At 46.1% G+C, this 16,785-nt stretch overlaps 1 protein-coding gene and 1 non-coding gene across 2 annotated transcripts; both read left to right on the top strand.

The window, feature by feature from the left end:
* The first annotated feature begins 2,486 nt into the window (after nucleotides 1–2,486).
* LOC139074238 (U6 spliceosomal RNA) lies at nucleotides 2,487–2,593 on the top strand. The gene has a single exon (XR_011523774.1). It is a non-coding gene; the product is annotated as a U6 spliceosomal RNA (small nuclear RNA).
* A 6,490-nt stretch (nucleotides 2,594–9,083) lies between these two features.
* LIAT1 (ligand of ATE1) lies at nucleotides 9,084–12,447 on the top strand. Its single transcript, XM_008543734.2, has 3 exons — nucleotides 9,084–9,388; nucleotides 11,617–11,658; nucleotides 11,875–12,447. The coding sequence occupies exons 1-3, from the start codon at nucleotides 9,091–9,093 to the stop codon at nucleotides 12,342–12,344; spliced, it is 810 nt and encodes a 269-aa protein (XP_008541956.2). The 5' UTR covers nucleotides 9,084–9,090; the 3' UTR covers nucleotides 12,345–12,447.
* Nucleotides 12,448–16,785: the final 4,338 nt, after the last annotated feature.

Raw genomic sequence — 16,785 nt, 5'->3', positions numbered from 1 at the left:
CATCAGCACCGGCCGAGGGGGAAACTTGATCCTCATAGAGAAAGAAAACACAGCTGTACCTTCTCGTAACAGTAACAGCCACTGAGACCACAAGGAGAAAGAACAAACAAGGAAGCTGGAAGAAATAATGAAAATACTGTCATCTCTTCTGTCGGCCAAGGAACATCACGGTAGAGTGTACTGCTGTCCTGCAAGACATGTAGGGCTGGGAAGGCGGGCTCCAGGTCCAACTGGGCGGCTAACTAGCATTGACAGGTTGTGCAAGTCACTTTGCATCTCCGTCTGTTTCCTCATCTATCAAATAAGGACATACCTGCCCCATGTCTCTACTTGCAAGGGATTTTTACGGTTATCTGACAAATAGAAACAGCAAGCAGTAGGATCTATTGGAGTATATGAGGAAGCCATTTGGTGTAAAGCTAATTCGGCCTGACTTTGTTTTTTTCCAAAAGGGCCTGATGTGGCCATTGAGCATGCATTGTATATCTGCTTTAAACATTGACCACAGCAAGAACAAATGGCCTTAAGATAAAGGTGCAACTTCCCCCCCCACACACACATTGGCATTTCCTTAAGGATAAGCATCTTTCCTTAGGCTAGGAACTGATTGCTGTGCTCACCTTTGACCACCCAGCTCACCTGTGACCACCCAGCTCGAGACAACAGACAGGCCATCCTGCCGTGTCCACCAAGACAGCAGACCTACCTGCTGTGTCCATCAATCGCTGTGCCGACAAAGCAGTCTCGCAACTATTATAAAAAGGGACATTTCAATCATATGTGAAACATCCTCTTTGGGGGTATATAACCACTCTGTACATTCCACTTCTTTGGTGCCCTTTCTTCCTTCGTGAAGAAAGGCCCCAGGCCATGGTCCTCACATTTTAGCTCAGAATAAACTCTCCCAAATTTTCATTTATAGATTGGTTATGGATTATTTTCGTCGACATACTCAAAAAACGTATTCCTTTGCTGGATGTGAGTTTTTTCTTTCAAAGCTGACTGGCTGGCTCAACATAACCTTGATGCAACCTGCACTAAAATCGGGAAGAGAAATGGTCAAGCTGCCTCCTGCCAGATCAGCATTCAGACAAGCAGGGCCGGCTGAGAGGGAAGAGAAGCCAGCCTTTCTTGGAAAGGATGAGCAGCCAGCCTTTGCAAGCACCTGTCTGCGAGCATCAGGGTGAGTAGGGGAGGGCACCTGAAAAACAAACCCCAGACATCTCCACTGGCAGGTGGTCATTTGTGCAAAGGACCTCTGTCACTTCCATTTCACTTAGATCCTAGGGACAAAAGCAGACAGGCAAGGGGCACTTGCTATATGCAGAGCTGTGCTGGACACATTAGAGAGCTTGCCAGTGGACGAGAGGACTGAACAACAGAAGGGTCCTTTACAGAGCAGGGTGTCCACACAGACCTGTGTGGATCAACACTACCAACTCTCATTACTGAGGATAAGAGTGCCAAACCTTACAGATTTGAGGCAGTCCCCATCAAAATCCCAGCAGGCTATTTTGGAAAAATAGACAAGATGATTTGAAAACGTATATGGAAAAGCAAAGGCTCTAGAATAGTCAAAACAATCTTCAAAATGAGCAAAGTTGGAAGACTTGCACTACCTGATATCAAGACTTACTATGAAGCTGCGATACTCAGGACGGTGTGGTGTGGGCGTAAGGAGAGACAGATAGATAGATAGATGGAACAGAACGGAGTCCACCAATAGAGTCACACATACACAGCTTATTGATTTCCTACAAAAGTGCCAAGTCAAGTCGATGGGGGAAGGAACATTTTTTCAATGAAAACTGCTGGAACAACTGGAGATCCATTTGGGAAAAAATGAATCTTGACCCCTATCTGACTTTATTCACAAAATTAATTTGAGATGGATCATGGACCTAACCTTAAACCCCAGAATCATAAAGCTCCTTGAAGAAAACAGAAGTCTACATTTGTGATGTCGAAGTAGGTAAAGATCCTTGGGCAGGATACACAAATTAAAAAATTGATAAAATGGCTTTATCATAATTTAAAATTTCTGCTTAGCAAAAGACACCATTAAGAAAAAGAATTGACAAGCTGCAGACCTGGAAAAAAATCTTTGCAGCCACATATCTGAGAAATGATTTATATCCGAGACATGTAAAGAGCTCTTACAAATGATCAATGAGAATATAAATATTCTGGGCTAGCCCCAGTGGCCTAGTGGTTAAGATCAGCATGCTCCACTTTAGCGACCCACATTCAGCTCCTGAGCATGGACCTACACCACTCATCTGTTACTGTCCATGCTATGGCAGCAGTTCACATAGAAGGAAAAAAGAGGAAGACTGCCAATGAATGTTAGCTCAGGGTGAATCTTCCTCCGCAAAAAAAAAAAAAAAAGTAAATATTCCAACTACAAAATAGGAAAAAACTTTAACAGACACGCTACAAAGTAAGATATATAAATGACCCATAAGCAGTGTAAAAAGTGCTCAACAGTGCTCACTTCAGCAGAACATATACTAAAATTGGAATGATACAGAGAAGATTAGCATGGCCCCTGTGCAAGGATGACATGCAAATTCGTGAAGCATTTCATATTTTTAGACAAACACAGGCTCAGAGTGAAGGGATGGAAAACAATACTCCAAAATAATGGCAAACAAAAGAAAGCAGGTGTTGCCATGCTTATATCAGACAAAGCAGACTTCAAGATAAAAAAGACAATGAGAGACAAACAGGGGCAGTCTATAATGATAGAAGGGACTTGCCACCAAGGGACATAACACTTATAAATATCTATGCACCTAACACAGGAGCACCAAAGTACATAAAGCAACTATTAACAAACCTAAAAGGAGATATTAACAGCAACACAATAATAGTAGGGGACCTTAACACCCCACTTTCATCAATGGATAGATCATACAGACAGAAAGTCAACAAGGAAATAGTGGAATTAAATGAAAAACTAGACCAGATGGACTTAATAGATATATATAGCAAAACAGATAGATAGATAGATAGATAGATAGATAGAATATATATACCAAAAACAGCAGAATACACATTCTTCTCAAGTGCACGTGGAACATTCTCAAAGACAGACCATATGTTTGGAAACAAGGCAAGCCTCAATAAATTTAAGAAGATTGAAATCATATCAAGCATCTTTTCCGACCATAATGCTATGAAACTAGAAATCAACTACAAGAAAAAAGCTGGGAAAGTGACAAATATGTGGTGACTAAACAACATGCCACTGAACAACCAATGGATCATTGAAGAAATTAAAGGAGAAATCAAAAAATACCTGGAGACGAATGAAAATGAAAATATACCATACTAGGGGCTGGCCCAGTGGCGCAGCGATTAAGTGTACATGCTCTGCTTCGGTGGCCCAGGGTTTGCCAGTTCGGATCCCAGGTGCGGACATGGCACCGCTTGGCAAGCCATGCTGTGGTAGGTGTCCCACATATAAAGTAGAGGAAGATGGGCATGGATGTTAGCTCAGGGCCAGTCTTCCTCAGCAAAAAGAGGAGGATTGGCAGCAGATGTTAGCTCAGGGCTGATCTTTCTCAAAAAAAGAAAAAAAAGAAAAGATACACCATACTAACTCACAAAGGATGCAGCAAAAGCGGTCCTAAGAGGGAAATTCCTAGGAACACAGGCCCACCTTAACAAAGAAGAAAAATATTAAATAAACAATCTTAAACTACACCTAACAGAACTAGAAAAAGACGAACAAACAAAGCCCAAAGTCAGCAGAAGGAGGGAAATAATAAAAATTAGAGCAGAAGTAATGAAATTGAGACCAAAAAAAAAACAGTAAAAAGGGATCAATGAAACTAAGAGCTGGTTCTTTGAGAAGATAAACAAAATTGACAAACTCTTAGCCAGACTAAGAAAAAAAGAGAGAAGGCTCAAATTAATAAAATTAGAAATGAAAGAGGAGACATTACAATGGATGCCACAGAAGTACAAAGGATTATAGTATGAAAAACTATATGCCCGGTGGCCAAGTGGTTGAGTTTGCGTGCTCCGCTTTGGCAGCCCAGGGTTTCACCGGTTCAGGTCCTGGGCACGGACATGGCACCACTCATCAAGCTATGCTGAGGTGGCATCCCACATGCCACAACTAGAAGGACCCACAACTAAAAATATACAACTATGTACTGGGGGCCTTTGGGGAGAAAAAGGAAAAATAAAACCTTAAAAAAAAAACTATATGCCAACAAATTGGGCAACCTAGAAGAAATGGATAAAATCTTAGACTCAAACAACCTCCCAAAATTGGACCAAGAAGAAATAGAGAATCTGAATAGACCAATCACAAGTAAAGAGATTGAAACAGCAATCAAAAACCTCCCCAAAAATAAAAATCCACAGCCAGATGGCTTCTCTGAAGAATTCTACCAAACATTCAAAGAAGATTTATATGTATCTTTCCCCAACCATTCCAAAAAAATTGAAGAAGATGGAACACTTCCTAACACATTTTATGAGGCCAACATCACCCTGATCCCAAAGTCAAACAAGGACAACACAAAGAAGGAAAATTACAGGCCAATATCGCTGATGAACACAGATGCAAAAACCCTGAACAAAATATTGGCAAACTGAATACAGCAATACATTAAAAGGATCATACATTGCAATCAAGTGGGATTTATACCAGGGATGCAGGGATGGTTCAACATCTGCAAATCAATCAACATGATACAGAACATTAACAAAAAGAGGAATAAAAACCACATGATCATTTCAATAGACGCAGAGAAAGCATTTGACAAGCTCCAACATCCAGGGGCTGGCCCCGTGGCCGAGTGGTTAAGTTCGCACGCTCCGCTGCAGACGGCCCAGTGTTTCGTTGGCTCAAATCCTGGACGCAGACATGGCACTGCTCATCAAACCACGCTGAGGCAGTGTTCCACATGCCACAACTAGAAGGACCCACAACGAAGAATATACAACTATGTACTGGGGGGCTTTGGGGGAAAAAAGGAAAAAAAAAAAGATCCAACATCCATTTATGACAAAAATCCTCAATAAAATGGGTATAGAAGGAAAGTACCTCAACATAATAACGGCCATATATGACAAGCCCACAGCCAGCATCATACTCAAAGGGGAAAAACTGAACAGCATCCCCCTGAGAACAGGAACAAGACAAGGGTGCCCACTCTCTCCACTCTTATTCAACATAGTACTGGAGGTTTTGACCAGAGCAATTAGGTGAGAAAAAGACATAAAAGGTATCCAAATTGGCGATGAAGAAGGGAAACTCTCACTATTTGCAGACGACATGATTTTATATATAGAAAACTCTAAAGAATCCATCAGAAAGCTATTAGAAATAATCAACAACTACAGCAAAGTTGCAGGGTACAAAATCAACTTACAAAAGTCAGTTGCATTTCTATACTCTAATAACAAGCTAACAGAAAGAAAACTCAAGAATACAACCCCATTTACAATCACAACAAAAAGAATAAAGTATCTAGGAATAAATTTAACCAACGAGGTGAAAGATCTATACAATGAAAACTATAAGACAATACTGAAAGAAATCGACAATTACATAAAGAAATGGAAAGACATTCCATGCACATGGATTGGAAGAATAAACATAGTTAAAATGTCCATATTACCCAAAGCAATCTACAGATTCCATGCAATCCCAATCAGAAGCCCAATGACATTCTTCACGGAAATGGAAAAAAGAATCCTAAAATTCATATGGCAACAAAAGACCCTGAATAGCTAAAGCATCCTGAGAAAAAAGAACAAAGCTGGAGGTATCACAATCCCTGACTTCGAAATCTACAAACCTATAGTAACCAAAACAGCGTGGTACTGGTACAAAAACAGACACACAGATCAATGGAACAGAAATAAAACCACACATCTACGGACAGCTAATCTTCAACAGAGGAGCTAAGAACATATGGTGGAGGAAGGAAAGTCTCTTCAATAAATGGTGTCGGGGAAATTAGACAGCCACATGCCAAAGAATGAAAGTAGACCATTATCTTTCGCTATACACAAAAACGAACTCAAAATGGATTGAAGACTTAATGGTAAGACATGAAAGGATAAAATTCATAGAAGAAAATATAGGCAGTACACTCTTTGACATTGGTCTTAGCAGCATCTTTTCCAATATCATGTCTACTCAGGCAAGGGAAACAAAAGAAAAAATAAAGAAATGGGACAGCATCAGACTAATGGGCTTCTGCAAGGCAAAGGAAACCAGGAACAAAATGAAAAGACGACCCACCAACTTGGAGAAAATATTTGCAAATCACATATCCAACAAGAGGTTAATCTCCAAAATATATAAAGAACTGACACAACTCAACAACCACAAAAACAAACAACCCAATCAAAAAATGGGCAGAGGATCTGAACAGACATTTTTCCAAAGAAGACATACAGATGGCCAACAGGCACATGAAAAGATGTTCAACATCACTAATCATGTGATCTTCATATTAAATCTCCATACTAAACAGTAGGGAGATTTCTCAAAAAATTAAAAATGGAAACACCATATGACCCAGCTATCCCACTACTGGGTATTTATCCCAAGAACTTGAAATCAACAATTCAAAGAGACTTATGTACCCCTATTTTCATCGTAGCATTATTCACAATAGCCAAGACATGGGAGCAACCGAAGTGCCCATTGACTGATGAATGGATAAAGATGTGGTGTATATATATATATATATATACATATATACAATGGAATACTACTCAGCCATTTAAAAAGACAAAATTGTACCATTTGCAATAAGATGGATGGACCTTGAAGCTATTATGTTAAGCAAAATAAGTCAGACAGAGAAAGACAAAAACCATATGATTTCACTCATATGTGGAAGATAAACAAATACATGGACAAAGAAAACAGACTAGTGGCTACCAGAGGGGAAGGGGGTTAGGGCGTGGGCATAAGGGGTAAAGGGAAGCATTTACATGGTGACTGACAAATAATAATGAACAGCAGCCAGCCTGGTGGCATAGTGGTTAAGTTTGTGTGCTCTGCTTCGATGGCCCAGGGTTCACAGGTTCAGATCCTGGGTTCAGACCTACACACAGCTCATCAAGCCATGCTGTGGTGGTGTCCCTCATACAAAATAGAGGAAGACTGGCACAGATTTTAGCTCAGGGACAATCTTCCTCAAAAAAAAATGTTCAACTGAAATTTCACAGTGTTATAAACTATTATGATCTCAATATTAAGTCACTATTATTATTAATAACATTAAAAATATTATGACCCCAATAAAAATAAGTAAAAATAAAAATTTTTAAAAAGTGCTCGACATCATTAGTCATCAGGGAAAAGGCACTTAAAACCACAGGGAAGGGGCCAGCCTGCTGGCACAGCGGTTAAGTTTGTATGTTCTGCTTCGGTGGCCTAGGGTTTGCCGGTTTGGATCCTGGGTGCGGACATGGCACCGCTTGGTAAGCCACATATAAAGTAGAGGAAGATGGGCATGGATGTTAGCTCAGGGCCAGTCTTCCTCAGCAAAAAGAGGAGGATTGGCAGCAATTAGCTCAGGGCTAATCTTCCTCAAAAAAAGAAAAAAGAAAAAAGAAACCACAGGGAAATACAACTTCACACACACTAGAATGGCTAAAATCAAAAACTGATGTTCCAGTTATCTCTTGCTGTATAACTATCACCCCAAAACTTAGTAACTTAAAGAATTACGATCATTTTATTATCACTCACAGTTTCTTTTAGTCAAGAATTTGGGAAGGGTTTGGCAGGGTGGGGCTGGCCCGGGGGTCATTCCTGCTGTTGCAGTCAGGAAGTGGAAAAGCGAGGGCGGGAGCAGGGGGGGCATTTCTCTCTCCCCCTTCACACAGTCTGAGTCTCTCCATGTGGTCTAGTGTGGGATTCCTTGAAGCAAGGCAGCCTCAGAGGACTCAGACTTTTCCTTAGGAGGCTCAGGTCTCCAGGAGCAAGTCTTCAGCTAACAAGGTGAATCTGCACTACCTTTTATGACCTAGCCTAAGAAGCCACGGTGTCACTCTCACCGCACACTACTGGTTACAAATGAGTCAACCAACCCACCCAGATTGAAAGGGAGTGGAATTAGACTCTGTCTCTTGATGTGGGAGTGGCAAGATTCTAGAAGAGCACGTAGGATGAGAGATGTGATTGCAGCCATTTCTGGAAAATACAATCTGTAGTGGAGAAATCTGGAAAGAAAAGCAGGTGACAGATCATACCAGGCCTTCTAAGCCACACTGAAGTTCAGTCTTGATATGAATTGTCATGGAGACCCACTGGGGGGTTTTAAGCAAGAGAGTGAAATTACCCAATTGTCTTAAAAAGTTCATTCTAGTAGCTGCGTGGATGAAGAATTTGTGGGGAGGGTTTGGAAGCAGAGAGACCATTTAGGGGTGGGGTGAGGGTCCAGAAGTTCAAGTGCCGCACATAGCGGTCAGCCGGAGTCCAGGTGAGGGCACAGGCAGAGAGTAGGGGCAAGGAAGGCCGCCAGGTTTCTGGCCCGTCCACCTGTTTTGTCCACTGAGACGGAGTGCCATGGAGGAGTGATTTGTTTTGGACGTGTTGCACTTGAAAGGCCAGGGTAGACGTAGGAGCCTGGAACTTGGGAGATAAAAATGTAAGAAAGAACAAACAGCATTTTAAAAGATAGAGGGGTCGGCCAGTGGCCGAGTGGTTAGGTTCGCCTGCTCCGCTTTGGCGGCCCAGGGTTTCCGAGGTTCGGATCCTGGGCGCGGACATGGCACCACTCATCAAGCCGTGCTGAGGCGGCGTCCCACGTGCCACAACTAGAAGGACCTACAACTAAAAATATGCAACTATGTACTGGGGGGCTTTGGGGAGAAAAAAGAAAAAAATAAATCTTTAAAAATAAATAAATAAAATAAAAGACACAGGAGCGGACGAGATACGTGTCAGCCCAAGCATTTAGGATCTCTGTACTCACTGCAGCCCTTTGCACTGCCAACCGCACCTAGGTCTCAAGCAGACTGAAACACGCATGCGCACACCTGCGTCCACAGCGCGCACCTGGGCGGAAGCCGCCGGATTGCGCAGGCGCGGCGTCTGCGGTCGCCATGGAGAGGCGTGGCTCTCCAGGCACTCGGGGCCCGGAGCCGCTGGCTCAGCGGCAGCGGGTCTTGGGTTGCTCCGGGTGCAGGTGGCGGCCCCGCGGGCGGATGGACCGCCTGGGTGGGGCAGGGGCGTCGGGGTACGGCGAAGAGGGCGACGAGGACGAGGAGGAGCGAGAGGGCAGCGCTGCGGGCTCGAAGGGATCCAGACTGCCCCCGATCGCGGGCAGCGCCTCAGAACCGACCACACGGAAGGTGAAGAAGAAGAAGAAGAAAAAGACCAAGGGGTCGCCCAAGGGGCACGGTAAGAGGAGCAGCTAGCGAGGCAGCCTCGGCTCCCGTACCTGAGTTCTTCTCCGACGACACCCTCCCCACCTCTCACAGAGGCCACATCTACTTGGGGACCACTTCGGACCAGAAACAGAAACTCGCCAGTCCCGAACAGAGCGCCTCCCGCTCCCCACACATACTCCTGATCGCTGCACAGTGATGCCCCAGCTCTACCCATAGAGACGGTCCATGTCCATAGAGACCCCAAATCCTGCGTGGAGAATTCAACGTTCATGGAGACCCGCACCCCACCCAGAGACCCCCACAGATACCCAGTATTGTCCCCACAGAGACTCCCAGCCCCACGCGGCGACTCTTAGCTTTACACAGACACCCATTCAACTTCCTAATCCTTCAGCCAAAACTCGCAGTTCTAAACATCCGGACTTTCCCCACAGAAATCTCATGTCCTCCTACAGAGATCCCCTCATCCTCACAGAGAGACTGTCCCAAATCCAAAGATGTCAAGACACTACATGACAGACACACACACAGAAGTACAGACTCCTGCCCTTCTGCGTAGAGACCCTCCTTGCATCCTCCTGCCTTCTGTGCACCTGCCTGCGGATGCTGTGTAGATACCCGGTAAATACATGTCACATGTCCCTCCCTGCACAGACATCCTCCCCCCCCCCCCCATCCACCAACGCCAGACTTGGACTGCACCCACACCAGTCACTGCTGCATCTTCTTTAATCTCAGCAACACCCCCTACGTCCATATAACCACCAGATAAAACCAGAGCACAGACACGCTGTCAGGCACGCACATTCACAGTCTGCACACACATGCAGATACTCAGTTACACACTCACATGCATAGACCGGTCCCAGACAGCTCCTGTACACATACAACCATACGCACGCAGGTTCTCACTCCAGTCTGTCTCATGGACACTTTACAGACACACACCAACCACCCACAAAACCACAGAGTGCCTACATTTCACCATGCTCCTCTTGTAGAACCTGCCGATTTATGACAAAGGCACTGAGCACCCACTTTATGGAGAGACAGTGCATCAGTGACATAGAATGCACCTGCCCGTGGGTACTGTCTCCACTGTCACCTGTGTGGTCCCCCTCTGGGGCTTTGGCTGTCAGGGAGGTGGTCCTGGAACAGCAGCCCTGACCTCTAGCATGGCTAGTTCTGAGTTCAAGTTTCTGGGCCTTGGCCCTTTTTGTGCAGAGTTGGCACCACTGGCAATCTGGAGACAGAAGGAGTGGCAGCCTCTCCCATGTCAACCTTCTAGTTTGGGCAAGGAAGCAATGGGAGATCATAATTACTTCTTCAGGTGGAATCATGAAAAAAAGGCAAGAGAACAATCTGGAGTTTAGGTAAAAAACAACAACAACAACAACAAAAACAACCCTGGGGCTGGCTCCGTGGCTGAGTGGTTAAGTTCGTGCACTCCACTGCGGCGGCCCAGGGTTCGGATCCTGGGCACGGACATGGCACCACTCGTCAGGCCACGTTGAGGCGGCGTCCCACATCCCACAACTAGAAGGACCTGCAACTAAGATATACAACTGTGTACAGGGGGGGTTTGGGAAGATAAAGCAGAAAACAAAAACAAAAACAAAAAACAACCCTATGTGTGTCTACAACACCAAATTAGGAAATTTGTAGTCTTTTTGGCTTAGCTTCTGACTCTAGAAATTACAGTGGCATGTACCTCATACTGTCAGCAGGGGACACCAAATAGTTTTCAGGGAGCAGAAAGGCATAAAAACACCAACAGAGGATTTTTTCTTCTTTTTTGAGGGGGACAGGGGCATTTCTCTCTCTTGAAAGATAGAAGGATGAACTGATGAAAGAACCACAACTTGTAGTATTTTATGTGCAGGTTATGTAATTCACAAATTCTATTAATATTAAAAAAAAAAGTCACTACAAGCCACACAGCAGAAGTATTTCCTGGCTTGGCTTAATATTGCTTTCCACAGTCGGAGTTAGGAAGCATTCCTGTTGTTCTCCATTTCTTCCGTGATAAAGTGTCTAGATTAGGAGTGGAGTCATAGACTCCTAGAACTGGAGGTGAGGACCTTGGTGAGCATGTGAAGAGGTGAGGTGGGGGGCAGTGTGGCATAGTGGAAAGAACAGAGCACTGGGAGTCAGGCCTACATTTAGCTCCTGGCTCTGTCACCTGCTGTGTGACATCAGCAAGCTACTGAGACTTTTGCAGTCTGTTTCCTCACCTAGAAAATGGAGCTGACCGCCTTTATGCAGAGGACCTGGCTCTTGGTACGCACTCAGCAAATGGTTCCTCCCTCCCCGAAATGACCTGGCAAAAGCATATGGCTGGTGGGTGTGGGCGAGGTTGGTGGGCTTGGCTCCCTGAGCCCTAGGTAAGGAGGGGCCTCCACCCTCCTTACATTTTGGGTGATTTTGGGCATCATCCCAGAGCGGGCTAAGGGCAGGCGTGACCACAAATGCTAACGCTGCTCATCTGCTCAGCAGACAAACATCAGAGTCGAGGCCTGAAGACTCAGCAGCTGTCTTCATCCTTTCATGGCATCTTAAGTCCCAGCAAAGATCACGGCCCGAGGCAAGAGCACAGACAGGACAAAGATGAAAACAGGCTCATCCCTTCTTACTCCTCCACTGTAAGTCTCTCCCACTTTGCCGAGATAGAGGAGAACCTCTCCAAGCAGATCAACGAGAGTCTGCGTTGGGATGGGATCCTCGCTGACCCGGAGGCAGAGAGAGAAAGGATTCGTGTATATAAGCTGAACCGCAGGAGGCGGTACTGGAATTTGGCCCTCAAGGGCTTCCCCTCTGAGCCCTGTGCTGACGAGACCCCCGAGAACTTACCCTACCTCTCAGACAAAGACAGCAGCACGAGCAGCAGGCAGCCCTCCTTAAAAGCCAAGGGCCCTCATCACTGCTTTGAAGGAAGCCTTACTCCAAAGCTTCTAGACTCTGATTAGACTCTGCCCCAGGCGAAAATCCACCCATGACACTGGCGAGCTTATCGCTTATCCTGACCACAAGTTTATGTTAAAAAGAAGAATAATAAACGGAAATCAGACCTACATCTGAGGGAAGCAGATATCTGGTCTGTGGGTGGTCAACCTCTCCTTTCAACAAGATGCCTTCACTGCCCAGGAGAGCCACAGTTCCTTAAGAACGTAAGCAGTTTAATGAACGAAATTCTTTTCAGAGTTTCCTTTGTCTCAGATAAGCGGCCATCTCTTTGTTATTTAATTTCTCATCATAGTTAGATGTCTATAGTCTGCCCCCGCAAAAAAGACAAAGTGTGTACGTTATGTCAATTCTAAATCTTAAACTGATTTTATGTGTAAAACTCCTCACGCAAACTTCTGTAGGCCCAAGGAAAATGCCCTAAGTATCCTGGAGACTTTAAAAAAAAATTTTTTTTTTAAATACAATATACTCCCTGCCCTCATGTAGCCTTTAAAATAAGTGAGTTCTGGAACTTCATTGCTGGGAAGTTATCATGAAAAGTCTCAAAAGGAATACTGCTTCTCTTATAAATGTAGTCCTCCCCTAATTGCCCAAGATGGCATTTTAAGCAAAATTCTGGAACATTAAAAATGCCCTACTGTACCATTTGTCCTAAATTAATATTCCTCTCTTCCGCAAATAGTTGTTGAGTGAGGGCTGTGTATTGTTTTCGTTTGGGTTCTCCCGGAAGCAGACCCTGAAACAAGGCTTCACAAGCAAGTAGATTATTTGGGAGATGAAGGAAAGATCAATGGAGGGGATATAGGAAAGGGGAGCCAGCTAGTCCAGGGGACACTGTTAAGCCTGCTTCCATCCTGGGCAACTGGGGCTTAATCCCACAGGGAACCCCTGTCAGAACTATCCCACCTGAAGGGGAGGGAGCTGGGGTATTTATACTCCCCAGAGGCATTGGCTTGGGGCTGGCCTGGGAAGGTGTTGATTTTCTGGCATTTTAAGCCTGCCGTTTGTGGGCCTAGAGGCCCACCTCAGTGGGGGACAGAATTCGCCCTCAGGCACAAAGATGCAGACTGAAAGGTCCAGGGTTGGGGGGTGTCTGGGGTGGCGTCAGCCACCTGTGTACCACACCATGCAGGGCTCGAGAGGGATGGATCGGAGGGTTAAGATGAGGCCCCTGTCCTCCAAGGAGTTGACATGTTTCAGAGAAGGCAAGACATGCTGGGTACACAGAAGAACCAAGACAAGACATCATACAAAGCTTGTTTGATAGTTAAGCGAAAGTAGGCATCTTGGTCCCTACCAGCCCCCAGCTGAGAGAGCAGCCCCTCTTCTCACCTTCCTTAAAAGGCCGGTTACAGAGTGTTCACATTTTGCCCATGGTACCCTGGCAAAATACACTGAAGGGACTTTTGACAGAGCCCTCTCCTCCCCTGGAGAGGAAGTTAGCAGTCGGGCTGGCAGGGGCTGGAAGCAGTCAGGAGTGGCTCCCCCATGCCGAGGCCAGGCCTGTCCTCCACTGCCCAGGTTGTGGAGCACCCATGGAATCCAGCAGAGGGGACCAAGGCTTTGGTGTGGCTGGGTGGTGGGGGGAGATGGGAAAGGTGCCACTGCTCAGCCCAAGGACCTTCCCTAATGCCCCAGGGCTCAAGGTAATGACAGCCCAGGCTGGAGCAGCCAGGCTGGCATCTCCTGTGCCCCCTGGATCAACCATAGTGGCTGGGGGTTCCATGTGTGGAGGAGCTGAGGGCTCACCAGCCTCGGGATGCATTGGTGGCTTTGCCTTATCTTCCATGAGGGGGTGAGTGGGAGTGGGGGTGGCCTGTGGTCATCTTTCTGCCCTGAGTTATGCTGGGATAGCGGTTAAAATTATGAGCTTTGACAGTGGAGCTGAATTTATTCTTTCCCATCACATGCTAGCCATATTATCCCAGGCGGATTGCTTAACCTCTCTGAGCCTTAGTCACCACATCTGAAAACAGGGATGCAGATCCCTCCCCAGTGTGTGGGAATCAAATGCAGCAATTATGTAAAGGCTTTAGCATGGCACCTGGCCCCTAGGAAGCACTCCATCTATTGTAAGAGTTTTGAGCAAGGTTGTCTTAGGTTGGGGTGGCTCCACAGCCACTGGAGAGACTGTTCTGGGGGATGGTGTAGAGGTCACCTCATCAAAGGGTGAACTTCACAAAGACACGTGGCTTCAGTGGCTGGCAGATAGATATAATTCAAACAAAGCACAAAAAGTTCAGGGGTCTGGAGCAAGAGGAATGAAGCAAGGGTCTCAAGGTCTGGTGTTCTGGGGTGGGGGCTTTGGGCCAAACAAGAAAGTGCCTACTTGTAGCCTGGAACCAAATGAGAGTCTGTGCTTAAGATGTAAATAGAGGAAGCAGGTGGGCAGGGAATAGAAAACCCAATGAAAACTGGCTTACTGATTAAAGGGAGTGATTATAAAGCCAACAGTCCAGGGTTGGCTGTGGCTTCAGGCATGGCTGAATCTAGGAGGTCACACTGTGTCATTAAATTTGTATCTCTCTCCATATCTTGCCTCTGCCTCCCCTATATTAGCTTCATGTTCAGGCAGGTTCTCATAACAGGATGGCAAAGATAGCCACTGATATCCTTATAGTTCTTTGAAAAAAAGAGTCACTCCTATGTCCCTATCCAGGGTCTCTGTCAATCCCAGAGAAGGTCTCTGGCCTGGCACAGGTCATAAGCCCATCACTGGACTAATCACAGCGGCCAAGGACATAGAGTATTTGACGGCTACACAGACCTAGGGTACGGTGGGGAAGTGGGGGGCGGGCAGGGGCAACCCCACTGGACACGTATACTGAACAGATTGTTCTAGAATCGATGTAAACCTGTATGGAATACACTGATTCCCTAGAGAGATGCCAAGTAGACAGAGGTTTGTCCCTTACCCTCCAGATGAAGAAAGATTCGTTTTTTAAAGGCCCGGACCAAGGGTCCTGGGGGTGGATTGCCCAGCATGAGTTAATCTGAACTAGCCTGGATTGGCTGCACGCTTGTCTCCAGAACTGTAGACCCTTGGCCGGGAATCTACTATGGGATCTTTTAACTAGAGGTGAACAGTGTTGTGTCACCATGGGTCCATGTGTTGTTTTTGAGCAGTATCAGGCGGTCAGCACTGTTCAATAATAATAATTGTGTTGATGATTTGCACCTGATTTTGGTAGAGCCTAGGGGGTGGGTTTCTACTTTTAAGGCTGATCACATAGCTAGAATGTGCCCACGTGATCAGCCCACTATAAGACACTCCCACCATGAGTAGACGCTGGGCTTCCACGCCAGCAGCGGTTGGAGGCATGGGAACAGAATGCTCCCGTGTGAGCCTCGTGAACATCCGCCACGGGTGCTGCAGGAGGACGTTCCATTCCAGGGGTGTTCCATTCCAAGGATGCAACAACTTCCCTGTGGATTGGTGTGGTGGATGTCCCCCAGTGATCTCTGCCTCCCCTTGAGTATGGGCTGAAACTGTTGACTCTCGCTAATGAATAGAATGTGGCAAAAGCGATGGAACGTCACTTCCAGGTGGGGTCGTGAAAAGAGACTGTGTTCGGGGAAGGAGGGAAGGACGGCCAGGTGGAGCACGGGTGGAGGAAGCATGAACAGGGCCGTGAAACTCTTCTGTGTGGTCCTGTAATGGCGGACATTAAGCATTTGTTCAAGCCCGGAGAACGTCTCACACCAACACTGACTCCTAACGTAAACTATGGACTTTTATTAATAATAATGAATCCATATTAGCCCACCAGTCGTAGCAAATGTACCACACTAATACAAGGTATTAATAATAGGGGAAATGGGGGGGAGTACTGAGGGGGTATATGGGAAATTTCTGTACTTTCCCCTCAATTTTTCTGTAAAACCTAAAACTGCCCTCAAATTAAAGTCTATTAGTTAAAAGACAGTGAGAGAGACTATGGCTTCCATCTGGCAGGCACTCTTTCTCTCTCTCCCTCTCTCTGGGCTCCTGCTCTGGGGGAAGCCAGCTAACGTGTGGTGGGCCACCCGAGGAAAGGCCCGTATGGCAGGGAATTGATGTCTCTGGCCAACAGCCAGCGAGGACCTGAGGCCTCCCAACAGCCGCATGAGTGCGCTTGGAAGCAGGTCTCCCCCAGTTAAGCCCTGAGGTGACCACAGCCCTGAGTGACACCTCGATGACAGCCTGTGAGAGACCCTAAGCCAGAGGCACCCAGCCAACCAACACCCAGATTTCTGACCCACCGAAACTGTGAGATAATCAAGTTGTTTTAAGCCACTAAATCTGGGGTAATTTTGTTCCTCAGCAACAGCTAAGGCCTGTTCCTCACCATCAGCTGTGCTTTTCAGCAAGCCGCCTCACTCTTGATCCAAGGAGTGCGAAACCCGAAACCCAGCCTTCTCATGAGGAAAATCCGGGCACCACAGACGCCCGTTGCCAGTGCT

This window comes from Equus przewalskii, chromosome 10, assembly GCF_037783145.1.
Source record: "Equus przewalskii isolate Varuska chromosome 10, EquPr2, whole genome shotgun sequence".
NCBI classification, from domain to species: Eukaryota; Metazoa; Chordata; class Mammalia; order Perissodactyla; family Equidae; genus Equus; species Equus przewalskii.
This window is presented reverse-complemented; position numbering and strand designations above follow the sequence as displayed.

Bases quoted from the DNA above. Each gene is read 5' to 3' on its own strand.
- LIAT1 (XM_008543734.2), top strand. From the start codon at position 9,091: ATGGAGAGGCGTGGCTCTCCAGGCACTCGGGGCCCGGAGCCGCTGGCT. The intron at 9,389-11,616 runs GTAAGAGGAGCA...TTCCTCACCTAG, and splicing joins GGGGTCGCCCAAGGGGCACG to AAAATGGAGCTGACCGCCTT. The intron at 11,659-11,874 runs GTACGCACTCAG...TCTGCTCAGCAG, and splicing joins TGCAGAGGACCTGGCTCTTG to ACAAACATCAGAGTCGAGGC.